Below are 25,235 nucleotides of genomic sequence, written 5' to 3'. Positions count from 1 at the left end.
AAGAGATCATTCTGACACACCGAGACGCAGCTTGTTGAGGGCATTCTCGTAATTCGCAGGTGAGTGATCGATCAACATCCCTGTCCCGAAGCGCACCTCTCGGAATCTGGCCTCCACATCCTTAACGTACCGTAGTACGATGCGCTGCGCCGGCCGTCCAATATGCTGCCGCTGGCCCGCAGGGTCATCTGAGACGAGGAGGAAAGCGTCTCTGCGGAGGACACGGTGTGATTCAATGCAGAACACTTCGCCGGGGGGCATGAGTTTCTCGTGGTTCATGTTGCTCCGCATCGAAGAAAGGGTTGCTAGCATCCATCCCTGACCGTCGAGCTCCTCTATTGTACCCGACTGCTCTGTAGGGGCTGATGGTGGCAGACTGTTGCTACCGCCACCCATGTTACTTTGTATGGCGTGCCATATGTGTTTGCGTATCTCGGCCTTGGCGCGGTGCTCGTCCTTTTTAAATGCCACGGCTACACCTTGAAAATCGTGCAGGACGCCAAGTGATAGGTGCGGTACCAGGTCTGACCCGTGTACAACAGTCGTGATTAGGCCCTTTGTTATCTTGCAGAGCGTGACGGACATGGCGCCCGGTGGGCCGTAAGCAAAGACGTGAATGGGCCGGCCGGCGGGGAGGCGGATGTCGGCGAGTCGTGGGTTGTTGCCACCACCAGAAGGGAGATCGTAGGCTGTTACGAACCCTGTGCCGTGAGGGTTAGGCTCGGCCAGCATTACGCCCAGGAGTGACGTGACGGCGCCCCCGAGCGAGTGGCCGCAGAGAACGAGCCCGTAATCGGGAAACTCGCGCAGCGCTTCTTGCAGGGTAATGAGGACGCGTCCGTCGCCACCGTAGAGGATGCGTCGCGCCGATGCGTGGATGCCCTTGTGCACACGATAGCTGCGGCCCCGCCACATCAGCCTGTCGTAGTCGCAGGTAAGATCGGTGAGGATATCTTCAAAGCCTAGGGTGCCGCGGCACGCAAGAACCACGGCCTTGGCTTCGTGGTCTAGTGATATGTAGTATACCAGCGGCATACCCGAATCAGTGGCGCCCGATGCATTGCTTCCGCCTCCCGAGTCCACAAACGATGCTAGGAGTACATTCCCGGACGGCGACTCCGTGTGGTGTGCAAAGTGCCGTACGTCGTGGTGTGTCTCGTCGTCAATCTGGATCTTGGGCATGCTGTTTGAGATGCCCATGAGCTTGAGGAACCGTGACCCATACGACGCAGACGAGAAGCGCATATAACGGGTGATATTTTGCAGCAGGTGCGCAGAAGGGAATGTCCCCTCTACAGCACCGGCGCGCCGGAGTGTCTCCATGGCGCCCGTCGCGTGATACGCGCTCTTTTTGTAGTAGGCCGACAGCACCAGGGATGCCTGCGAGTCGTTGGTCGCCAGGCTGTACAGGCTGGGGACGGCCGAGATATTGCGTCTGTGATACGGCTTGCTATACGGAGACGGCGTCACTGCCCCTCCGTCTGGCTGTCGGGATAGCGTCTCGTGCGACGCCATATCGGCCCTCATGATGCTGGGGGATGCCGGTCGCAATCCGCCGGCGTGGAGGGTGTAAGCATCCGCCTGCGATACAACGGAGTCCCGACGACGCTCGTGAACGGAGACGTAGCTAGCGCGTGAAGAGCTACGGGGTATACTCTCCGGGTCTAGATGAATGCTAGCCTGGGAGCCAGACCGCTGACCCGACCCTTTCGCGATCCGTGAGCACGTGGCCGGCTTAGATGGATAAGTCGAAACAGGGCTGGGCTCCACAACCTTGCCCACGGTCTTCCACTGCGGTCGCGGCCTTCGTGTTGCTGTGCTTGAGCTGCCTAGAATAACGCCGTCTTTGTTCCACATCTGAGAAAAGGATTGACCACTTCCTTTCAAAACCTGTTTGAGACCACTCTTCTTGTCAAGAGATTTGGTATCGGACGGTGATAGGTCTGTCTTTTTCTTAGTAGGCTGCTTTGTCGATTCTGGCTTTGCCTTACCCAAGTTGCCGCGGGAACTCGACTTGTGCAAGGGGGATCTCTGCTTCTTTTGATTTGCAGCACTGTCCGTGGTCGAACTGGGAATGGATGAAGGTGGGCTCAGGTTGACTTGGGGGGGAGTTCGTCTCGGGATGTTCATGCGCTGCTGTGAATGTCCCTTGTCCGACTGCGGACTACCCGTCTGCGAGGGAGGCTCTGGGGTTGCAGGTACTAATGGTAGTGGGTCCATGAGACGCGATGAGGATGCCTGCCTTTGCGGAGGAGTACATGGCTGCGAGTCGGCTGAGCTGTCGAGCTCTGTGACATAGCCAGGCTCGTCTTCGTGGCGGTGGAACGAGGCAGTCCTGAGTTTGTCGCGCTGTATCCTGTAGACGACTCGGTATGACGACTCGGCGTCCGGGTCTGCTGGATCTTGTGCATGCGACGGTACGTGCGTCTTAGCTTCCACGATCTCAGCCCCGGGCGGCGTCGGCAGAGTCATAGACTGGAGACCATGGACATCGACAGTGATGGTTTGCGTGGTCTGGACAGAGTTTGAGATAGATACGGACGTGCCGGGCGACAACGAAGAGGCGATATGTGTCTGGAGGTGGTTGAAGACCTGGTCGTCGTCTCTGGGACCGCCGCTGGATGATGGCCTCTGGTTCAGTGACACAGGGGATGTGGGACTGCCGCTGTGCGTCTCATCGACATGGGTCTTGACGCAGTCGTCGCCATCAGTTAGCACGTCGACGCGAGTGCCATCGTCGACCACGACAACGTCCCAGATGACCTGCTCGTGAGAGCTGGAGCGCAGCTCATCGTCCAACGACTTGCGGCACATACGCTGTAGGTAGGCGAGGGCGGCGAGGGCGATGATGAGATCGACGACGCCGACCTGCTCTGCCGGGTCACCGGTAGCAGGGTTCTTAAACTCTCGGCGGATGAGGGTGATGATGCTTGCAATCGCGCGGGACGAGTCGGTTGATCCGAATAGCTGGTCGAGCGAGGACAGCAGCAGCTGCGATAGCTCGCTAGCGGCGAAGAAGGTGGTACCGGTGAGCTGGAAGCTGGCCGACGTCCAGAAGACGGCCTGGCTGGCGGCGCCATGGAGAGCCTCTAGAGCCCGCTCAAGTAAAGTGTCGGCGTCGGCGGCGGCCATGTCGGACCGGGGTCTTAAAGCGGCATCGCGGCCGGCGCGGAGCAGGATGCCCTCTACCATAGTGCGGGCGAGTTCGAGACTCGAGAGGGTGGTGAAGCGTGCAGCGTCGAGGCCATATGAACCGAAGAAGGAGCCTACGCGTATAGCAAGGCTGGTGGAACGTGTAGCGAGGCTCACTACGCGTGCGACTGAATTTGGGAGGAGTGTCGGCCCTGGCTGCGGGAGAACAGCTACAGGTGATGCCGACTTGAGGGCCATCGTGGTGGCGTCTGTACTGCCTGAAGAGGCCATGGCAACGATCAGGTTACTGTCTATTGACGATGTGAAGCGTCAGAGGACGAAGCAGGGCCATTTTAATGGCAAGATACTAAAAAACGGTAAGACAGATTGGCTCTGTTCGAAATTACACCACGTGTATGGGCGAAGTTGACCCAGATTTGTTGATGCCCGACTGATAACATGCCAGGCACCCGTCCATTCCAGGAGTGTCAGACGCACGGCGGAGAAATATTCACAGGGACAGCAGGTACACGGCCCATAATGGTGGGATGGATAGGACGGGAGGCACGGAGAGAGAGACAGTGAGTCGAGAGAAGGAGAGTTGATTGATTTGCATGTGATTGCGTGGGATGGACGAATCAGGACTACTGAGAGGATGAGTGGGCGGTGAAATGCGTGGCAAACACATGGACCAGCATTGGCAATGCAAAGACAGCTGTCATTGATGAATATTTGTTGTCCGATGCGAAAAGTTGAGGGGTCAGCGATGATGTCGATGACGACGACGATGGCCTTGTTTCCATTTTCCACATATTTCTGTCAGAGAAAAAAAAAGGGAATGAAAGAGAGAAAGAGAGTCTGTGTTGTATGATATAGCCTATAGCTTATGGGTTTTATTATGTGACGGTCGTACCTTCCCAGGATCCTGGATTGGAGGTCCTGCCAAGATGACAGCTGCAAGAGGTGCGGAGACATTAGCTCACCGATGAATCCTCGTACAAGAAAAGCGCGAGCCACAAATTCCTGGTGCCGCTCGTATAACTTGAAGACTTGACCGAGGGAGATACAGTACTAATACTCCGTATGTACGAGTACTACGAGTAATACTGATAGACTCGTAATAGAAAAGCTTCAAGTCTCCAATTATAAATATGACGCTGAAGCCACTACGAGTATTACTACGTCGCACAAGACTAGGGGATCGTATTCCTTTTCCACTAGGAGCCCTACATAATATACGTAGTAATAACCACCCGGACCAACTGTCATTGGCGCCTTGTCCCCTGATAGCCCATCCCCTCCATGGGGCGCAGCAGTTCCTCTTAGGCCAAGTCCCCTGACGCTAGGGGGACACAGCATCCAAAATAATGCCGGACAGTTGATAGTCAATAGTGATGGGGGACCCTGTGCGCTTCATTTATGTCATGCCCCCCTCCCTGGCAACACCAAAAATAGCTTTGCTCTTTCCTTTTGTTTATTCGTCTTCTTGTCCGCTCTTTCTTAATACATGTTGAAAGCTTTGTGCTTCTCTTTTTCCAGAATAACGTCCACTCTTCTAGTCAACTTCATCACCTTCACCACCTTCACGCATCTCCCATATCCACAAACAAAATCCTCTCAATGGCTTCCGAGCTCTTTTCTGAAGAATTCCTCTCTCCCGAGGTCCAGGCCGTTCTCCCTGAGGGCTACCGCCTGCGTGCCCTCCGCCGCTCCGATTACGAAACTGGCTTCCTCGACTGCCTCCGTGTCTTGACTACCGTGGGTGACGTCTCCGAGGATGCATTTGCCAGGCAATTTGAGGCCATGCGCAGCCAGGGTGGCTACTACATCATCGTCATTGAGGACCCCTCGCGCGAGTCGACTCCCATTGTTGCTACCGGTGCTCTGATTGTTGAGCGCAAGTTGTATGTTGCCATCCTTTCTGTGCCTTTCTTTCCTCTCCCATAATCACAACTAACACAGCTCTCCTCCCAATAGCATCCACAGCCTTGGTGCCGTCGGCCACATCGAAGACATTGCCGTCGCCCGCGACCAGCAGGGCAAGAAGCTCGGGCTCCGCCTCATCCAGGCCCTCGACTACGTTGCTGAAAAGGCTGGCTGCTACAAGAGCATCCTCGACTGCAGCGAGGCCAACGAGGGCTTCTACATCAAGTGTGGCTTCCGTCGTGCCGGTCTCCAAATGGCCCATTACTACGAGGGTTCCAAGGCCAAGGCCTGATCATGTTGCAGCGAGAGGGTTTTCTTTGGTTTAATTACTGGTTTTTAATTGAGGACACATGCGGGATTGGCGGGCGAATTGCATAGAGGGTCTAAAAGACGTTCTCTTCTTTCATATTTTCCTCTTTTGGTGGATTACCGTATCGTCCTGGAACGCAGGCAACTTCCCCTTACCTGCCCATCCAACCTCCATCAACAGTGAGAACGTGGCCGCTGACGTAGCCACCGGCCTTGGCAGCAAGGTAGACGGCAGTCCCCTTGAAGTCTTCCGGGGTACCCCATCGACCAGCGGGGATTCTTTCCGAGATGCTCCTGAGACGGTCCTTGTCCTTGAGCAGGGCTTCATTCATGTCCGTAGCAATGTATCCGGGGGCGATGCAGTTGACGGTGACGCCCTGCGACGACCAGGAATTCGCAAAGCTTTTGGTTAGTTGGGCAATGGCACCCTTGGAAGCAGCGTACGCGGGCACGTTGAGTCCTCCCTGAAAGCTGATGAGCGAGCCAAAAGTGATGACGCTTCCCTTGCGGCCCGTCACGGGCGAAGGTTCCAGCTTGAGCATGTGCGCCCCGACATCGCGGCACAGGGTGAAGACAGAGTTGAGGTTGACCTGGATGACCTCGTTGAAATCGCTGTCCGGGAAGGCCTCGGGAGCGTGGCGACGCTGGATGCCCGCGCACGTCACCAGGATGCGGATCTCGTGTCCGTCGGCCAGGATCTTGGGTGTCAGGGCCGACACTTGCTCCGGGGAAGACAGCTCGGCCGTGTAGATCCACGCTTTGCGTCCGAGTTTCTCTACGGCGGTCTTTGTCTCTGTGTTGGAGCTGTCTCTCTGCCGTCGCGTTAGCTTCATTTACATGTTGTACGCAAGCATATATGGCACCGGGAAAGAAAGATCTAGGACGAGGGGAACTTACTTGGATGAAAATGATGTCGGCGCCTGCCTCGGCCAGACCTAGAGCTACGGCTTGGCCAATACCCCGCGTGCCGCCGGTGACGAGAGCCGTGTGGCCTTGGAGGGAAAAGAGGGAAGACATGGTGGTCTATTGAGAATAGACTGTGTTGAAGAGAAAAATAGAGGAGTGGATTGCAGGGGAAAGGAGTATACTAGTCAAGGAGAAGGAAGAAAAAAGACAGTGCAAGTGCACGGATATCTATTTCAATCCTGACAATGTGGAGTGACAGAGGGAGCTCTCTTCCTCTTGGCCCCACGATGATGCGCCGTGAGCGACTAACACCACGTAGATAGCCGATTATTTCCTATTCTAGTAACTTTCGGCGACAATTCACACGAGGGGTTCGTCTGCGTTTCCGTCATGGGATCGGAAAACTCCAGCAGCACAAGGCACCAGATTAATTTAAATCCTGTAAATTTCGGATAACAGGTCTTGAATTTTGAGAAGCGGGGAGAGAGACAAAAAAACCAATTTGAGATTCATTTTTCCTTTCGTTCGTAACTCACCCACGCAACTTCCCCCCCCTTCCCCCCTCAAATCATCCCACCTTTGCATCATCATCATCATCACCACATTGCCTCCCTTCCTCTCACCAGACATCATGGCCTCAGCTACACAAGTCAAAGCTTCTGTTCTCAACGGCATCAGGGATCTCCGTCTGGTACGCTGTGTGTGCTCACCCACGATTCTTTCAAGACATTTCTGACCCGGAGCAGCAAGACAGAGACCTCGCCGCACCGGCAAGCGATGAGATCCAAGTAGCCGTCCAGTCCACCGGCCTCTGTGGCTCAGACCTCCACTACTACAACCACTACCGTAACGGGGACATCATTGTGCGCGAACCCCTGACCCTAGGTCACGAGTCGAGCGGCACCGTCGTCTCCGTGGGCAGCAACGTTGCCCCGTCATCCTTCGCCCCCGGTGACCGCGTAGCCCTCGAAGTCGGTGTCCCCTGCGAGGAGTGCGAGTACTGTCTCAAGGGGCGCTATAACATCTGTCGATCTATGAGGTTCCGCAGCTCGGCCAAGGCGTTCCCTCATTTCCAGGGGACGCTACAGGAGCGCATCAATCATCCTGCCAAGTGGTGCCACAAGTAAGGACACACTCAGGGGGAGAGAGGATATCTGCGAGAGATGAAAGAGGCAGAGGTAAAAATATAGAGGCAGAGAAGATGGCTAACAGAAAGCAAAAACACCTAGGCTTCCCCCCTCTATTTCCCTCGATCTAGGTGCCCTGATCGAACCTCTCTCCGTGGCTATGCACGCCCGCGACCGTGCCAATCTCCCCGCCGACTCGACAGTTCTCGTCTTTGGCGCCGGCGCGGTCGGCCTTCTCGCCGGAGCAGTGTGCAAGGCTGCGGGTGCCAAGACGGTCGTCATCGCCGACATTCAAAAGGACCGCGTGGACTTCGCCGTGGCAAACGGCTTTGCTGACGCTGCCGTGGTGGTGCCCATGGGCCGTCCCCAGACTATCGAGGATAAGCTCGAGTATGCTCAGACTGTGGCCGACTCTATCAAGGCCACCAAGGTAAATGGGGAGCCTGTGGGCGAGCTAACAGCCGTGTATGAGTGTACTGGTGTCGAGACTTGTCTCCAGGCCTCCATCTATGTAAGTTCAGTCCCACCACTTCTCAACGATTGAGAGTCCTGAGAAAGGAAACAAAAAAGGCGCGCAGAAAGCTGACGCAGAAGAAAACAGTCTGCCAAGCCTGGAGGGAAGATCATGATTATCGGCATGGGAACGCCCATTCTCACGCTGCCCATGTCAGCTGCTGCCCTCCGCGAAGTCGATCTCGTGGGCGTCTTCCGCTACGCAAACACCTACGCCCCCGCCATCAAGATGCTTTCTGACCCACCTGCTGCCCTGCCCGATCTGACCAAGCTCGTCACCCAGAGGTTCAAGGGAATGGATAAGATTCATGATGCGTTTACCACGGCTGGACAGGTTAAGGATCATGATGGGAAGTTGGTTATCAAGGTGGTGGTTGACATGTCATAGTAGTAGTGGATAGAACTTTAGAATGTATCAATGACGAGAAGAAGATCAAAATATGTGTGCCAAATTCTACCGCTGCTACTGTATATCTCGATGAGGTCGGGTTCCACAACATTGATGTATATCTATTCGCATCCCTAGACTTCCTTTTTTTCTCGTCGTTGTACCTACTGCTTATCCGGGAATCCAAAGTTGATGCCAAACGGAGGATACACGTAACGCTTCAACTCCTTCTTCCTCGCCAGATCATTCGAGTAGTCATCCAGCACATTGAGGTCCGAGGTATCGAGGTCGATGATGTCCTTGTTGGCAATGATGCGGTCGGGGTTGACAGACTTGGCAAGCACAGTCTGACCACGAGAAACTACTAGGCGTTATTTTCTCATTCCCTTGTAAAGCATCATTGAAAATGACGAGGGCGGAACACTTACCGTGATAGCTCAGTAAAATCTGTACGGGAGTAGCACCCTTCTTCTCGGCCACCTTGACCACGGGCTCAGCCGTTTGCAGCGGGCTCCCTGTGCTTCCGAGTGGACTGTAAGCGACAATGTGGATGCCATTGGCCTTGCAGGTATCGACGATTTCGGTCTGGGGGAGGGCCGGGTGGTTCTCGATCTGGTTGATGGCTGGGACGACCTTGGCGACAGGGAGGAGTTCCTCGAGGTACTTTTGGCTGTACTGTTTCGATATTAGCACTTTTGGGTACAGCAGGGGCAGCAGATGGAGTATGCGTAAGAGAAAGACATGGAACATACGTTGCAGACACCGATTCCCCTGACCTTTCCCGTGGCAACCAGAGCCTCCATCTGTTTCCATGCTTCACGGTGATCCCATCCGTGAACAATGTCGCGCGAACCATCGGGTAGCTTGGGGAAACGATCGTCGTTGCCTTTCAACCCAGTCAGTCGGGTTGTCTCAAAACTCGTGCAGCTCTTCTGTCCAAACGAGGGGAAAACGATGGAACATACCCTCCGGGTTTAACAACAGAGGCCAGTGGACGAGGAACAAGTCGACATAGTCCAGCCCCAGAGCTTTGAGGCTCTTGTCCAGCCCTAGCTCGACGCGGGAGTTGTACGTGGCCCAGACCTTGGTCATGACGAAGACGTCCTCACGCTTGACGCCTGATGTAAACGCATCGACAAGACCCTGTCCCACCTCCTCCTCGTTTCCGTAGCAGTAGGCGCAGTCTATGAGTCTGTAGCCATTCTTGAGGGCGTGGGAGACGGCAGTCCTGACTTTTCCAGGCTCGCCCTGCCAGGTTCCTGTGGTTCCGCTGTCAGTCTTTGCAATTCATTCCTCTTCCTTTATTTTCCATTTCCCCGTTCCCTGTTGTCTTATCCGATTGCGCATACCTAGGCCAAAGGCTGGGATGTCGGCGCCATTGTTAAGCTTGAACGTCTTGTCGGCCATTGTGTAAGTGCTGTAGGTGAGATAATAGTACGTATATACCCAACGTTTGTGCAGTTGGGAAAGAGGAAAAAAGGAGGGTAGTGTAGATCTAGTAGCAGAATGAAAGAAAACAAAACAAGACATAACTTCTTAAATATTGATATCCTCCTGAGCTACCTACCCCGATCCCCTTACACACTCTCGGAACTCGGGCTAGGTACTGACGGGAAAATAGAAGCGGGGGGGGGGGGGGGGGCACGTCGATGACCAAGGAGAAATCACGCCGAACCAAGTCCCAAAGTGGAACATGGCCCCTCACCTGTGATCTTCGGCGCTACATGCCTGCTCTGGAAGACCTTGAGCTGACCTTAGATATACTCGGCCCTGTGCAGATGCTTTGTTGACACAAATGGAGAAAAGGCAATAGTGGTAATTGTTAGTACTGCGTGGCTGCTAGCATAGGGACGAGCCCAGAAAGTGTTCAGTCCAGTGTGGAGTGTTATATACCCAGGCCGAGTATCTCTTATTCGAAATATTAGGTCTCTATCAAGAATCTGTTGGAGCCTTGGGTAGAAGAAAGAAGAAAAACGAGAAGAAAGAATAAATTAACATCTAGAATGCCTTCTCCCTTACACAGCCAAGTCTTGATCCTCCTGCTGTTGGCCAATCCAGGCGGCAAAAAAAGGTTATACATACATGACGACAAGATATAGTCTCAAAGAAATATAAAACGATCGTTGTCTTCCCATGATATCTGGTTTCAGCATTATAGTAAACATGGAGTATCCCATGTCCACATTCCTCTCCTTTTACTCCGCATGTGTATCTTGTGTGTTTTGCCCGGTCTATCCAGAGACGAGGACCCAGAGTCTGAAAAATGAGTTAGCAACAGGCGCCAAGATTCGAAATAGAAGAAAAAGAGGAGAAAGAGGGAGTAAGGCGCTTTGTGTGAGTGACTGGCAGAGAGAAACATACAGAAAGAAAATCATCAAGACGCCAAACATCTTGGCAATGAGCCACCGGTTACTCGACACACGAGACCAGTACTTGAGCAGCTCCCTCTGCGCGCCGTCGACATTGTCAACGATGTCCTCGGTGTTGGCATCGATGCGCTGAATCATCTCGCTCTGCTCCGTCACCATGGTAGCCAGCTGGCCAAAGATGCTTCCGAGTTCAGAGATGGTGTTCTCAATGGCCTCAATGGCCTCACCTCTCTGCTGGATATAAGAATTGGAGGGAGCCTGAGCCTCTTCCATGAGGAGCATCTGCTGGTCACTCACGGGCTCAAGGGAGAGTGTGTCTCCGCCGCTTGCACCCCCCGCGCCTCTTCCGAGGGCTGGCGACGCCCTGTTAGGGGTGCCGTAGAGCGGAGAGGCGGACTGCTGGATCGTGGGCTGGGCATGCTGAGACACGGACGAGACGAAGTTCTCGGTGCGAGAACGCGATGCCTGGATGTTCTTAGTGCGCTCCTCGAGGACATCCTTGAAGTTGACTGACACGTCCGTCAGCTTGCCTTGCAGCATGTAGACAACGTTCTTGTTGTGCTCGCTCTCCTGGTCGGCACCGGGGCGCTGCTGCTGCCGCGTCAGGGCCTGCAGGCCTCCAATCTGTTGGTTCAGCGCCGACAGGTCCTGCTTGATGACAAAGGTGAGCTCGTTGATCTCGACTGGTCGATCGTCAAACATGGTTCGTCGCTTGGCCACTAGGGAAGGTGCCTCTCGTTAGTTCGTCTATTTGTGTGGAGAACAAAAGACACCATCGACTTCTCTGGTAGGCTTACACTGCGCCAGCTTCTCCAACTTGCCCATCGTTGCAGAGATCCCCCTTCCAATCTCGGCCGCCTGGCGAGCAAAGTCGGATCGTCGTGGCCGTCCATCCCCGTTGGCTGCCGCCTTTTGGGAGTCCGTTAAAAGCGAGCGCTTCTGCGCGCCCCCCTTGCCCGTGTTCTGTCGACGCTGGGCCTGCGCGAGCACCGACCGGAACTCGGACGTGCGATCTTGTATCGATGCGACTGCCATTATTGTGGTGTTGTGTGTGTGTGTGTGGGGTGTTCGAGGGAGACGAATGAGAGATGCGACCAGCGCTAATTATTCGGTATATTGAGAGGGAATTGAGGAGAGTATGGCTGCCGCAGATGTCGTCGTATGTAGGCGGCAACTGTGTCGGAATTCTCTGCTCCCCAAGGTCGATTCAAAGATGAGCGTCAAAGCAGAACAGTACAATCCAGGGGTGGTTGATGGGCAACGCGGGGTGGGAAAGGACACCTGGATGGGGGAAAACGAGAGATTGGTGGAATGGATCGGATCCCTGGCGTTGATTAGTCGTTTGTTATCGGTATCGTAGAGGTGAAGAGTCGGTTCGGTTGGCGGGTGGGTGATGTAGGGTGATGGTTGGGAAAGTCGAGATGCGGCTCAAAGGGGATGGATGATGGATGAGATCGCAAACGTGGTTCTTTCGGCCAACAGACATTAGGTATGTACTCGTACTCCGTATATGTTACATATGTAACCTGTACTCCGTAGCAGCCTAGCCTTAGCCTTCTTCCGGGCAGGGCCTAGCTACACTTCAGAGGAGTCCCTTGGAGTCTCATTACAGCGCAGGCCGTTTGGGATAAAATTGGAGCAGCCACATGTGGCGTCGCTGTATTATGCACCGCGGCGTTATTAGTATCCACTGTATTACAGGTATTACGAGGCAGACGCATGGTGATGATGGTAGCGCTTTAGACAGGAATGAGCTCATGTTGGGTTCTGTACAATATTATTGTTACATACTCGTGTAACCATTTCAATGCCCTTGTTAGTACAAGAAATACTATGAGTTGCCACTGTGCAATCGAGTGGAATAAAAACCACATTACGGGTATACGATATTTGATACATAAAGTATTACCCAAAGGCCATGAAATTGAGTAGATATATGTATTCTCCAATCCTTCTGTCTCTCGGGATGCCGGTAAATTGGGAAGCTGCGCCACGCTGTCACGCGACGCGCGCTGTTACCAAGTTGACGCTTTCGAGGGACAGGGAATGAGAATCCTTGCCACCTGCCCTGCCGCCCTCCTCAGACGATTACATCATGCTAACAAGGATGTAGCTCACTAAAGTACCTCATCCACGCAAGTCTGCTGGTAAAATACAGAGTACGTCACTGCCCCTGTTAAACCAGTTGCTCCAGTTGCCCCCCCCAAAATAACTAGCCAGGTAGCTCCTGCTGCATTTAGGAAATTATTTCTCAGAAGTGGTGGTGGTGGTAGTGGTGGTGCGTTACTCGTTAGTGGCCGCGTGCCCAAAGCCCAAAGATCATCTCTCGTCTCGATCTACCATCACCATTACCGTTCTGTGCCTTAATCGCCTCCTATTTTCCTGTGCGCGTCATACCTATTTTGCTCTTCCCTCCTTACCCCATTGCATCCCGTTATTGCTATCATTATCTGTCATTATTACGGAGTACTGCTCTGAGAGCTTGGTTTCTTCGTCTTTGCCGCTGTCTCCGGGCGGAAAACCAACCAGGTTTCGGCTCCAAGCGCTGATCCTGTCGCAAAGACACCCGGCTTCACATCTCCACATCCTCTTTGAACCGCCAACGAACTCTCTGTTCTATTTTTCTCGACAATCTAGAGGAGAAAGGGCTCACGTCCCTATGATCTTCCTTGCCATCGTCGCCACCGATTCTTCAAAATGTCTGGCCGAGGTCCCTCTGCGAGGTGAGCAGCACAAACCATTACCCGCCCTCCCCCCTTTGACCGCTACATAGCGCAGTGATGATACTGACAAGGCACATCTGAATGCAGTGGCTCTCCCGCTACGTCTACGTACCAGGTGAACGTGAACCGGACGAAGACGCGAAAATGGGTCGAGGCAAAGGTTCAGAATTACGATGGCGACGACTGGGGATCGCCAGAATCTGACGAGGACGAGCCTGAATCACCGCCTCCCGCCGCAACGGCCCAAGCTCCCCGACCTGCCGCGGCCCATCGCTTGCCCTCAGAGTCCCGAGTTCCTGGATCCGGCCGTGCAAGCCCCATTGTCGCATCGTCCACCTCGACTCGCACTTGGGATTCGGGTTCCAGGGTGCCCAGCATCTCCGAGAAAGTCACCCAACCGGCCCCCGACAACGTTGACCCGGTCAAGATCGACGCACCGCTGGCTCAGCAGGCTGGCTATGCTGACCAGAACGGGCCCGTGGCTGGTGCTGACGGCGGGTTTTCACAGAAGCAGCAAGATTCCATTCGCGCGTCTAGGCGAACGTCTAAGAGCCCCCAGCTCCCCGATGTCACTCGCATGTCTGGTTTCGGCCCCGACTTTTTTCTTGGTAACTCTGGTACCCAGAACAAGCCCGTCGGAAGTGGGTCTACGTTTCAGGACGAGTTGCCGCAGTCTTCTCCTACCATCCCGGCTAGTGACTCTCAGAAGACTGTGACCGAGTTGCAGAGTGCGCCTAGCTCTGGCGGAGATACCCGAGGCCAACGGATGCTGGCAGCTGATCCACGGAAACTCCCTGCGCTGAGGACACCCAGTCCACATGAACCTCGGACTGTGGCCCCTCCGGTCGAGCTCACCAAAGAGGGAGCTTCTGTGCCAGGTCCGTGGCAGTCTCTCAACCCAGACGTCACACCGACCGAGCCTCTTCAACCCAAGAAGCCCGAACAATCGCCCTCCTCCTACGAGCCCGAACCGCTGCAGAGGCAGACGACACTAGAGACCACCAATTCGTCCCCTCTTAAGGAGAGCGATGTTCTCAGCCAGGAGATCATGCGAACCTTGACCCCAGCCGGTCTTAGTGCCAGCGACACATCGGCGGGTAAGCGGACATCGCAGGGTGGCCTACCACCAGCCACGCACCGCGAGAGCAGCTACAGCTTAAGTGGCTACGATGACTACTGGGCAGATGCTGGCGAGACCTCTACGTTGCAGACGAGGCCCACTGGCGAATTTGGGAATGTACCTGAGAAAGCGCCCACTTCCACCAGTCCAAGGAGTCTAACGCCAGCGGTCGCTGAATCTTCAACCAGTCCGTCTGGAGGCCATGATCTGCGACGGAAATTCTCGTGGGAGGACGCGGGAGAAGAAGTCCGGCCTGCTAGGTCACCTGCCAAGTCACCAGTCTCAACTGCTCCGGCTCCCACTAGTGACACAGCACCTGTGGATCAGACCCTTGGTGTGACGTCCCCGGCCATCAATATTATCCCCGAGGGCCAACCACTTCCGGCACACAAAGAAGCCCATGAGGACCCGTCATCATCGCCAGCGATCCAGAATGATTCACTGTGGCAACCTCTTTCGATGAAGGAGTCAATCCCTGAACCGTCTTCTCCAGGATCGGAAACACGGGACAGGGACGTTCTGGCCTCGGGAGCTCAACTCTCGAGTCCAGCTTTGGCAGGCAGCGTCTCGCCAACGACGCCAACTCCCGAGTCCATCCCGCAGCATGGAGATGCTGCGGCCGACTTCAGTATTGCCGTCGAGGAGGAGGAAAAGATCATGTCGTTCCGCGATATCATGTTTCTGACGACACCAGCCGAGCGCATAGCCAAGTTTTCTGAGACACGCGATGCCTTTTGGCAGATGGAATCAGGCCTGCACGACTGGATCACCGCCATGAAAGACGAGTTCCCGGAACATGCCAATGCGGGGGGCTCATACTCGGGGTCAACACCGCCTCCCAACACTGCTGCGGCCTCGGGGTCTCCTGGAATGGGGCAGCAGTTTGCCGGAGGGCCCAACGGCCAAGGCGGTTCAGCTCGCTCACGTCTTGCCGGGTTCCCGATTCAGGCCGGGGCGGTTGCTGGCAATGCTTTCGGACACTCTGGTGGCCAGATTGGTACCAAGGGCAAAGAGTTCATGCAATCTGCTGGGAAGATGGGCAAGGGGCTCTTCAGCAAAGGCAGAAGCAAACTACGCGGAGACAAGGTATTTCACTGATGTTTTCTCCTCCCTAGCCCTTTACCACTTCCTCCTTCCTTGCTCGGAGCGGAGAGGATTATGTTTTGTTTGTTCTCTCCCCCTACATCGCCTACGATTACCCTTTGCCTTTGGGAGCAGAAGTGTCGGATGGAATGACCGATTAATGTATATCATTGGAAGCGGTGCTCCCCTTCATTCTTCTTCTTCTTCTTTTCCTTCTCCATGCCTTCGCTTTTTTTCTTGTCCCCTTTGTGCCTTGATGGTTGGTCCTTTCGAGGGGAGATTGTACGAGATAGGAATTCCATGATGCATTTTGCTCCCCCCCTATTCTCTTTATATGTTCTTTCCCTTCCCCTTCCACCATTATTACCATGGAGAACCTTTGTTGTTGACCCGTAAGGACTAAAAAATTTCTTGTTCTGGATGTTAATTATTTTCTGCATTATGACCAGGACGGCTCTCGCCCAAACGACAAAGCCCTCAAGCAGCAGCAGCAGGAGGAGGAGGAGCGAGAGCAAAAGACCAGTCGACGCAAGTCATGGGCCCTAAGTCTTGGCGATAAGCTGCGTACGACATCGAGCGGTGGTTTGTCCTCCCGTCGTTATTGTGTTGAACCTAGCGCATTGCTAACGCAGATGCAGGAAAATGATAATGACTATGACGTCTACCGTGACCGCGGTGGTGACCGCGATTACGACCCAACGACGGTGGCATGACAGCAAATAAAAGTACATATACACATATAAAAGCAATCGGGCCATGACAATAATTGCATTGGAGCGCGTCAGCACGGCTGTAGCTACAGAACCAACGGACAAATCAACGTGGCGGACGGATACGAGGGTTAATATTACCGGGCGACCGGGGTATGTCTCCGCCGTCGCAACCATTGACCGACCGGGCACAGTAAGGCACATAGATACCCACCCACCACCCCGATCCCACACCAAAACGCGCACCACTATTACTACAACCACCACGACCACCGTCAGCCTCCTCCACATCTCTATCCCCATGGGGCCAGCAGTAGCAGGAGCAGCAAGCAACGCATTGACAACGACGACGAAGGCGATATCCATTACGCGGACTGCAGCTGCTGACAGCACCGCCACAGAGGCAGCAGCCACCATCACGATGTCGTCGCAGCAGCAGCAACAGCAGTCGTCTCAGCCCCAGCGCATCACGTCGTTTCGTGGTCTCCCGCCCATCCAGAGGAGCACGTCATTTGGACTCCCGAAATTCGATACACTCACCGAAAAAAACGAATTGAATGTGGTGACACAACAATGCAGCGCGAGCCCCACGGTTCTTCAACCAACGGCCGAGGAGGTAGAATCTTTTGGATCACCGACCTCGGCTGGCAGCACCGAACAGACAAATAGATCCTCGCTGGTGCAAGAAGATAACCGTTTGGGGGGCAACAACAACGTCTATCACTACCAGCAGCAGCCGCCGCAGCAGCCGCAGCAGCAGCAGCAGTGCCAGCAACCATCTCTACAAGGACAACAATCACTACAGCCGCAACAACTGCAGCAGCTACAGACCACGATACCTCGCCATATTGCCCTGCCGTCGGGATGGCAACTCGAGGAGAGCCATTTGGCTGAACCGCTCCACCAGGCCAGGAGACGTCCTGGCACAGGAAACACCAACTCATCCGTATCGCCACCAAGTGGTTACGACTACGACAAAGAGACTGGGTTTCCCATCTCGACATCGCCCGTCGCACCTCCCCCGCAACCGATAGCGTGGCCAACGCCGAATGGGAACTCTGCTACCCCCGGACGACACCTCGAACCTCTACGATCGGCGCCTTCAGGTCACCAGCAACCTCTGGGGGCACGAGCACACACACAACTACCTGTCGCCACAGATCACCAAGAAGACATACATGAGAGGAAAAAAGTATCTGGTATTTTCCGTGGTTTAGGTAACCGCATTAGAGCTAGCTCGAGCGAACGCCGACCGGAACCTCCACCTGTTACTGCTGCTGGTGTGCCCGCTCATGCAAAGAAACAGTCCATCTTCCTCGCCGCTTCTACCAAGGCAGCCTCTGTGCAGCACCGGTTCATACCAGGCGGTGCCCCGCCGTCCCCCTGGGCGGAACAAGGCAGACAGCGCCCTGGCAGTGCAGGGGAGTTTAGACATGCGAAGAGACGCTTGTCCGGCTTCACGGACAAAGCAACAGGTTGGGCTGGCAAATTCGGCAGCGGCGGCGGCGGGCCCCAGAAATCCGGGACGCCGCGGTCGTCGTCTGGTAGTGGCCAGGTGTCACCGGAACCGTCCTCTGTGTTCCACCACGCGCGAGGCAAGTCGTCTAGCTCTCTCGATATGGTGCCGCCGCCGGCGATGACGAATGATGGCGGCGGTCCAGAGTCTTCGGAATTGAGAGGTAGGGGTAGGAGACGGAGCTCTCTGGCGGGCATCATCACCAACTTTACGCGGGAGAAATCATCATCTAGAGCGAGGCAGGACGACCAAGGCGAACAACAATCAGCTGTTGATATATCACCCCCTCCTGTCGTTTTGGACCCTCCCGTGCAGCCACAGGCACAAACACTACGACCGTCGCCTCTTGGGCAACAACAGTACACACCGGCTGGCCACGAATCACCCTCCCCTCAGCCTATGGGTCCTGCTGGGCCTGTGGCTTCAGAACACAACAGGAGTGCCGTCGGCGTCGCAAGCCTTATGCCCAATCCCTGCTTCACACGTGCGGCCTCCGTATCTCCATCGCCGACATTCGAGGCTGCGCGTCCCGAGCAACAGCTGCACCAGGATCAGAAGCAGCAAATGCAGCAGCAACAGGGACCCCAAGCAGGTGCGGGTGGCGAAGCCGACAGTCTTCTATCCTCACCTTCCCCTGCCCTATCTCGCATGACGCAGGACACTTCGTCTCCCCCGCCTCCATTGAACTTCAACGGGTCCTCGTCCCCGTCAAAGATTGGCTCATCAGTCAGCTCGTCGCCTAACCAAAGCCAGATTTGTGCTTCGCAGGTCAACCCTCCATCTGTGCTCCCCCTTGCGCCTTACCAGCGGCAGCAAGTGCAGCAACAGGCATACCCTCCCAATGGCAATGTTGCTCCACCTCTGCAACCAGCTGGAGCAAGTTCGCGCTTAGAATGGCAGAGTGATCAAAATGCATGGCTGCAACCAAACCAACAGCCCATGAATTCTCCCCGGCTACAGGGACAGAGCCAGGGTCAACCTATGGTCCAGCCACAGGTTTATCAACCGTACAACCCCGCCTATGCGGTATCGCAGACACGACCTTCCCCGCAGCACCCGCAGCCTGCCCAGTATGTCCAGCTCTATTATTATCAGGCACCAGGAACAGGCCAAGGGCCTCCTTCTACCCCCGGGACTGCCGCACAAGGCCATCTCACACCAGAGACTTCATCGCGGTTGAAAGGTTGGCGGAATCGCCTGTCTAGTCAGTGGGCACCTAATATAAAGGCCGACAAGGATAAGCCTGCCGAACCGCAGCCTGCGCTGTCGAACCACTCCAAAAATCGTCTGTCCAGTGACAAGTTTCTAAGTGCTCTGAAGAGACCGTCCAAGCAAGCGGACGAGTCGGCGGGATCCGCCGCGACTCCAGCTCCCCAACAGCCAGCCCAACAGCACCAGCCAGCCCACCACCATCCCCATTGGATGATGCCTGGCCATCGCCCTCAGCAGGCCTCGCTACCCCAAGCGCATCAGATGCCTCCACCGCAACACGGAATGGCCTCGGGACAGTATCACCAACCTCAACCGCAGCCGCAGCCACAGCCACAGCAGCAGTTATACGGTGCTCTAGGAGGACACGTGCCGGTGCAAGGATCGTATCTACCTCAATGGCAGGCGACACCGGCGCCGGTCTGGTCGGCACAGCAAGTCCAGCCCCAGATGCATCACCCCCAACCGCTGTATCGACCGTCGCAGTGGCAGATGCAGCAGCAGGTGCAGCAACAGGCGTATTACCAGCAGCAAATGCAGCAGCAGCCTGTGCCGTACCAGCAGGGGCAGTCACAACAAGCCCAACAGCAACCAAACCAGCAGCCGGCACAACATGGAGAGCAGCAGCATCGGGTGCTTCCTAAGCGAGTGCCTGTCCCTCAGGTCCACAATGCAGCTCCCACTACCTCTCTGCCGGAGGAGACTCGTGAAACAGTGCCGAACTTTTCCCAGCGGCAGCAGCGGCAGCAGCAGCAGCGGCAGCGGCAGCAGCAGGTCGAGAAGTCCAATGGTGCCGTTTCCAGTGCTCCTGCTCCAGAGGGTTCCAACTCCATGGTATCGAGCTCTCTCCAGAAGGAACAGCAGGATGAGATGTCTAGAGCCACCACTGCAAAGGACACGCAATCCCCGTCTATGTCATCACCGTCAATTTCGAGCCGCCAAGGCGAAACATCCAACCCGGGTTTGGTATCACCCAAGACTGATGATGGCGACAACGTCTCCCCCACGAAGAAGGACAATGGCGACCCAGATGATACGAATGTCCCGGAGAAGGGAAAGGACAAAGCCAGGGTCCTGAGCGTTGATGTGACGGCCAAGACGCCAGACCATGATGATCTGTACGATGCAACGCCGCGATTGCCACAGGGTGCAGCAGACACTGGCAAGGCTAGGAATGATGCAGCTATGTCATCGTCTGACAGCGACAGTGACGGCGACGACGACATGGCTCGTTCTGCTACTGCTGCCGGTATCCTTACCGCTTCCAGTGTCGCTTCTCAGATGGAGCAGAAGCCGAAACCGGAGTACAGCAAGCCTGAATCGTCAACGGGTCAATACGAACTCGAGGATACGGCTGGAGCGCGCATGCGCACGATGCGTCTTAGTAGTCAGGAGGAGAAGATCTATTACGATCCTGATGCTGACAAGCCCAAAATGTCGGCGACAAGTTATCCAGGTCAAGAGTGGAATCCGTATAGCGATGCAGAATTTACATATTGGGACGATTGAGATTTCATTCTCTTCCTATCCTTTTATTTTCCTTTCCATGACTTATTTACCCATAGATTGGTCTGGTATTGTATGCCTTTGGTCGGCTTGTCGTTGTTTTTTGCCAAGCGAATATAGTATGCACGCTTCCCCATCATATATTCCGACTTTATGACAACTATATTTTATTTTTGTAAGATCTTGAAAATATTACAATAACCCGAAGCAATATTAGTTCCAAGATTAATCATGTGATTTGACATTAAACGTATGACGTGACCCATGTCTCGGGTCACCTGACAACCAGCACTATCGACTCCGTTCGTCTGTAAAAGTGTATGAGTACGAGTACCTATATACGTACATTTACAGCTTTTCGCGCTGGTACGAGGCTATGAGGTAATAAATGAGCAGCCAAGTTGCTGTAAACACTTAGCGCACCCTGTTCTCGTACCTGGCGGGAGCACCAACGCCAAACCTAATCAGGTAATCATCTGCGTCTCCACACCATCATACGCGGCGCCGTATTGGATCACCTGCCTTTTGCCTAGTTGCACCTGCGGCTTTGCCTGCACCTGCTGGCAAACTCACCTGCACAAACTTGGGAGGGGAAGGCGTACCACATTACTCGTATAGGTACGCACCTTCCTTGACTCGGGGTCTGGGTCTGTCGTGCTTGCCGCCCGTCGCGGGGACCGCCACCAAAACCAAACCAAACTTTGGTCTGTTTGCCTCTTCTTCTTCTTCCCTCTCATTCTCTGAGAGTCATCAATCAATCGAAACGAAGGGGGCAAAAAAAAAAAAATCACTCCCCCCTTTCGACGGTAATTTCTCCCGTGCACGCGCTGAAACAAGCGACAAGGCAGAACAACTCCCTCGGCGGATTGATTGTCCCAATAACGAAGTCCAGCCACACACCACACACCACCCCTTCATTTGGGCGTCGATAAGCCTGCGGGCGATACATACACAAACGCACACCAGAATCATCGACCTGACGATAACTGAATATATTCCCGCTTCCAGGGCTGGTCCCAGCTGAATGGCCCTTGCCAGTCCCATATCGTCAATATGGATTCGTACGTTTTTAATCCCCCATCACCCTGTCTCAGACATCCAAATGTCTCGACAGCCATAAGCCAGCCCTCTCCATCTCTCCCCTTGGTTTCCCTAGCATCATCGTCATTTTTGACTCGCCCCAATCTCATTGCCCGTCCTACCAACCGAGAACTCGTTGCGTGGCAGTGCGGCGGATACGACTTTCAAATTCAATCCTACACCTCCCACAATGTTCGCGCACACGAAACTGCCCTGCGCCGCAGCAATATAGAGTCGACGGGCATGACTGTAACTAACGTTTTGCACAGCTTCGTCCACGTCGCCGGCTGGGCTCATTACCAGTCAGCACGACATGCGAGATCCATGCCTTCTGTCGCCGTCACCGCCAGCCCTTCTTCTCCACCGATATCAAACACCCTCGACCACAGGGCCGTCGCCAAGGCCCCGTCAATGACGACCCTACCCAAGGGCCGCAGGATTTCTGCCGTCAGCGACTTCAACGACGACGACGAAATGACGACCCTACCAGACCCCCGCAGCCGAGCCATGTCTCCGGCTCTCTCCCCCAACAACCCTTCAAGGGAGCCCGACATTAACGAAGAGGTGACAGCGCTCAGCACGAAGCTCATCAACGCCATCAACCACCAGACCTATCTAGACGATACACTATCAGCCACGCGTCACGAATTAGAGGCCGCCAAGAGCCGCATACGGGAACTCGAGAGCCGTAACGCTTCCCAGCGGGAGATGCTTTCAGGCGATGTCTGGGTTCGTAGGAGTACCATCGAGTCGAACAAGAAGGCATGGCAGGCCAAGGTGGACGAGGAGAAGGCTAAGCGTCAGGAGATGGAGAGAGCCAAGAAGAAGATCGAGCAGGAGCTGGAGAACCTAACGACCGCCCTGTTCGAGGAAGCCAACCGAATGGTGATTCGTGCCAAGGAGGAGGCCCAGGCCGAACATGACGCCCTCAACCGCAAGAACGACCAGCTCAAAAACCAGCTGGCCGAGTCAGAGAGCCTCCTCATGTCTCAGCAGCAGCAACTATCCGAGCTCAAGCTCGTCGTTGAGACAATGGCCTCGGACCGCGACGATCAGACGACGACGAACCCGACGGCCCCTTCGTCCCCAGGCATCACCAGATTCGATGGTCGCGACGAAGACGGCTTCCTCTCACCCTTTGTCTCCCCGACCTCGGCCAACGTCGAAGCCATACCACCCGCCAATCCCACAAGCTTCCATCACCTCATCCAACCCGTATTGCGAAACGATCTTGCTGCGTACGACGACTTCCTCGCCCTCGCCAGGCTCTCTCGCGGCCTCCCGGGGAGCCGGGTCTCGTCGGGATCGTTGACGGCAGGCCTCAGCCTTCCTTCCCTGGGTCTCACCAACAGCACCCAGTCCGCCACACACGCCTCCAACGGATCGACTGGTTCGCTCGGCGTTGGCCAGGCCACGACACACAGTGCACCGCAGTCACCCAACAGGCCTGCGTCGGTATACAGCGCGAGCTCACCGTCATCGACGGCAGCCCTGACGAGCCTCAAGGACACCAAGTTCTTCAAGCGTGTCCTGACGGAAGACATTGAGCCGACACTACGCCTGGACGCTGCCCCGGGTCTCTCGTGGCTGGCCCGTCGGTCTGTGATCAACTCGATGACTGATGGGTCGTTTGTCGTCGACCCGCTGGTGGTGCACTCGGGCAACTCTTTCCTCATGAACATTACCAAGCCGCAGTACAATACCTGCTCTCTGTGCGGCGAGTCCAGGAAAGAGCCCCAGTACCTGCGCAACCACCGCTTCCGCACGAGCGAACAGGATTCGGTCCAGAGGTACCCCCTGTGCGGATACTGTCTCGGGCGAGTACGGTCGACGTGCGACTTCCTTAGCTTTCTGCGTATGGTCAAGGATGGTCATTGGCGCGCAGAGGACGACGACCAGGAGAGGGCGGCGTGGGAGGAGAGCGTGCGTCTGCGCGAGCAAATGTTCTGGGCACGCATCGGAGGCGGTGTGGTGCCCTGCAGTCAGGCCCATGCGGCGGTGGCGGATACCGACCGGTGCCCTCGACCTAGTCAAGAGGAACCAGTACGCGAACCAGTCAAGCTCCAGCTACCACATGAGCCGTCGACGGAACAGGGTCACGGCGCAGCCGACGTTGTCGTGTCCGAGCCCGAGGCAGAAGAGCAGGCTGTGCCATCGGCGGATGTTGATTCATCGTTACCACCCCCGACGGAAGAGAAGGCGACGGAAGAGAAGGCGACGGAAGAGCAGCAGTCTCCCGTTGTGCTTCCCATTATAGAGAAGCCATCTACGCCTCCTGCACAGACGGGTGATGAGACGTCGCCACCGGTCTGATGTGGTCTCGTTCTGCCTAACGACAGTGACCCTCATCCGGACCTTACCAGTACCCGCAATGGGACCTGCGACTATGATGGCACCACCACCTTCTGCCCTTGGTCAATGGCACTCCATCTTCATTCTTATCACGGAAGATTTTGTTTTGTTTTGTTTCCATCCTTTTAATTCTGGTCTCTTCTTTCCTTCTCTCTTCTTTCTTTGTTTGATTAACCTATTTGGACTCGGGAACGGAATCGGGAATAAGCAAATCGACAAAACATAGGGATAATAACTTGATGGAAATGCGGCGTTTCTTGCATTGGACTTGGGTCTTTATTTCTTTTCTCTTTTGTTCTCCTGGGTTCTTCTTTTTCCTACGATGTGTATGCAACTGGTTTCCTTTTTAATATATAGATTACGACATTAATTCATCAATATTAGATATATATCATGTCTGATGCATGTGTCTTACCTTCCATGGTGAGTGGAAAGAACGGGGTCCCGTCATACTCTATTTGTATTCTGGTGTTTGATGTTGGTCTGTCCCGTCTGACAGAGACGACGACAGCATGTCAGTCTAGGCACAGCCGATATCATGACGTACGTGCGAAGGTGCCTGATTTAGCTAGGATTCGGGGTTGGTCTCGAGGAGGTGCACGCAAAAGCCGTCATCGGACGGGACCACGGCACAACACATGCTCCTCTAGCAGAGATGTCCCACCCATTCAAGCGTCTATTCCCATCTACCGACGAAGCAACAGGGTGAGCCGGGAAACCCTGAGCTGCCTCCCATACCCTCGCCTAGACATTGACGACCATACGCTCGACAGCAACCCGCCCGCGCCAGGTGAGCCTGCCGTTGGCGCTTTGGCCGCGATAGCGGCACCGTCAAGACGCTGCCGAGCATGACGAACCCTCTCGGGCATCTACTCAACCGTGGAGAAGAAGGTGCGCGCCTCGTCCGTCCCCGCGTCGACCACGACTCCGCATATCGCGCCGGCATCGGGATCCACGGGTCGCTCGGGGCGATGCAGCGACACGCCGCGCGTGACGAGGAGCGAAGGCTGCAGGCACCGCTACAATGCTACACCGGGCGGCCACGCCACTGGAGGCGAAAGTTTACGACCGAGTCGTCTGTCCCGCCATCTGGAAGAGTGCGGCCCCATCTATGGCGTGATGCATCAAGGTTGGGATTCTGCCAAAAGAAAACAATGAGACCGATTGAATAGTTTGAAAGAAGTTTTTTGGAAATGAGAATATATTAAGATAGATTTATAAATAAATAAATAAATAAATAAAAAGCCAGCCCCCAGCTGCAGAAGG

The 25,235-nt window shown here is 55.0% G+C and overlaps 9 protein-coding genes across 9 annotated transcripts; 5 read left to right on the top strand and 4 right to left on the bottom strand.

Annotated features, from left to right (window-relative positions):
• Positions 1-6: 6 nt before the first annotated feature.
• Positions 7-3,390, bottom strand: GMORB2_3597 (Lipase (class 3); the record flags this gene model as incomplete). Its single annotated transcript, XM_035465573.1, has 1 exon — positions 7-3,390. The coding sequence occupies one exon, from the start codon at positions 3,388-3,390 to the stop codon at positions 7-9; it is 3,384 nt and encodes a 1,127-aa protein (XP_035318561.1).
• A 1,362-nt stretch (positions 3,391-4,752) lies between these two features.
• Positions 4,753-5,350, top strand: GMORB2_3596 (glucosamine-phosphate N-acetyltransferase; the record flags this gene model as incomplete). The annotated part of the gene is made up of 2 exons (XM_035465572.1): positions 4,753-5,036; positions 5,110-5,350. The coding sequence occupies 2 exons, from the start codon at positions 4,753-4,755 to the stop codon at positions 5,348-5,350; spliced, it is 525 nt and encodes a 174-aa protein (XP_035318560.1).
• Positions 5,351-5,519: 169 nt separating this feature from the next.
• Positions 5,520-6,384, bottom strand: GMORB2_3595 (2-dehydro-3-deoxy-D-gluconate 5-dehydrogenase; the record flags this gene model as incomplete). Its single annotated transcript, XM_035465571.1, has 2 exons — positions 5,520-6,179; positions 6,265-6,384. The coding sequence occupies 2 exons, from the start codon at positions 6,382-6,384 to the stop codon at positions 5,520-5,522; spliced, it is 780 nt and encodes a 259-aa protein (XP_035318559.1).
• A 520-nt stretch (positions 6,385-6,904) lies between these two features.
• Positions 6,905-8,301, top strand: GMORB2_3594 (L-iditol 2-dehydrogenase; the record flags this gene model as incomplete). Its single annotated transcript, XM_035465570.1, has 4 exons — positions 6,905-6,964; positions 7,020-7,396; positions 7,503-7,911; positions 8,002-8,301. 4 exons carry the CDS (start codon positions 6,905-6,907, stop codon positions 8,299-8,301), a joined length of 1,146 nt encoding a protein of 381 aa, XP_035318558.1.
• Positions 8,302-8,465: 164 nt separating this feature from the next.
• GMORB2_3593 (glycerol 2-dehydrogenase (NADP+)) lies at positions 8,466-9,708 on the bottom strand (the record flags this gene model as incomplete). The annotated part of the gene is made up of 5 exons (XM_035465569.1): positions 8,466-8,662; positions 8,730-8,976; positions 9,054-9,187; positions 9,267-9,560; positions 9,651-9,708. The coding sequence occupies 5 exons, from the start codon at positions 9,706-9,708 to the stop codon at positions 8,466-8,468; spliced, it is 930 nt and encodes a 309-aa protein (XP_035318557.1).
• An 824-nt stretch (positions 9,709-10,532) lies between these two features.
• On the bottom strand, positions 10,533-11,705 carry GMORB2_3592 (syntaxin 5; the record flags this gene model as incomplete). The annotated part of the gene is made up of 3 exons (XM_035465568.1): positions 10,533-10,557; positions 10,663-11,389; positions 11,468-11,705. The coding sequence occupies 3 exons, from the start codon at positions 11,703-11,705 to the stop codon at positions 10,533-10,535; spliced, it is 990 nt and encodes a 329-aa protein (XP_035318556.1).
• A 1,662-nt stretch (positions 11,706-13,367) lies between these two features.
• Positions 13,368-16,309, top strand: GMORB2_3591 (uncharacterized protein; the record flags this gene model as incomplete). Its single annotated transcript, XM_035465567.1, has 4 exons — positions 13,368-13,393; positions 13,481-14,121; positions 14,272-15,599; positions 16,046-16,309. 4 exons carry the CDS (start codon positions 13,368-13,370, stop codon positions 16,307-16,309), a joined length of 2,259 nt encoding a protein of 752 aa, XP_035318555.1.
• A 43-nt stretch (positions 16,310-16,352) lies between these two features.
• GMORB2_3590 (uncharacterized protein) lies at positions 16,353-20,540 on the top strand (the record flags this gene model as incomplete). Its single annotated transcript, XM_035465566.1, has 3 exons — positions 16,353-16,459; positions 18,260-19,456; positions 19,835-20,540. The coding sequence occupies 3 exons, from the start codon at positions 16,353-16,355 to the stop codon at positions 20,538-20,540; spliced, it is 2,010 nt and encodes a 669-aa protein (XP_035318554.1).
• Positions 20,541-21,860: 1,320 nt separating this feature from the next.
• GMORB2_3589 (Rab guanine nucleotide exchange factor SEC2) lies at positions 21,861-23,930 on the top strand (the record flags this gene model as incomplete). The annotated part of the gene is made up of 1 exon (XM_035465565.1): positions 21,861-23,930. One exon carries the CDS (start codon positions 21,861-21,863, stop codon positions 23,928-23,930), a length of 2,070 nt encoding a protein of 689 aa, XP_035318553.1.
• Between the last annotated feature and the right edge of the window lie 1,305 nt (positions 23,931-25,235).

The sequence above is a fragment of the Geosmithia morbida genome (genome assembly GCF_012550715.1).
Source record: "Geosmithia morbida isolate 1262 chromosome Unknown scaffold_19, whole genome shotgun sequence".
Classification (NCBI taxonomy): Eukaryota; Fungi; Ascomycota; class Sordariomycetes; order Hypocreales; family Bionectriaceae; genus Geosmithia; species Geosmithia morbida.
The sequence above is the reverse complement of the archived record's forward strand: the minus strand, read 5'-3'. Positions and strand labels throughout refer to the sequence as shown.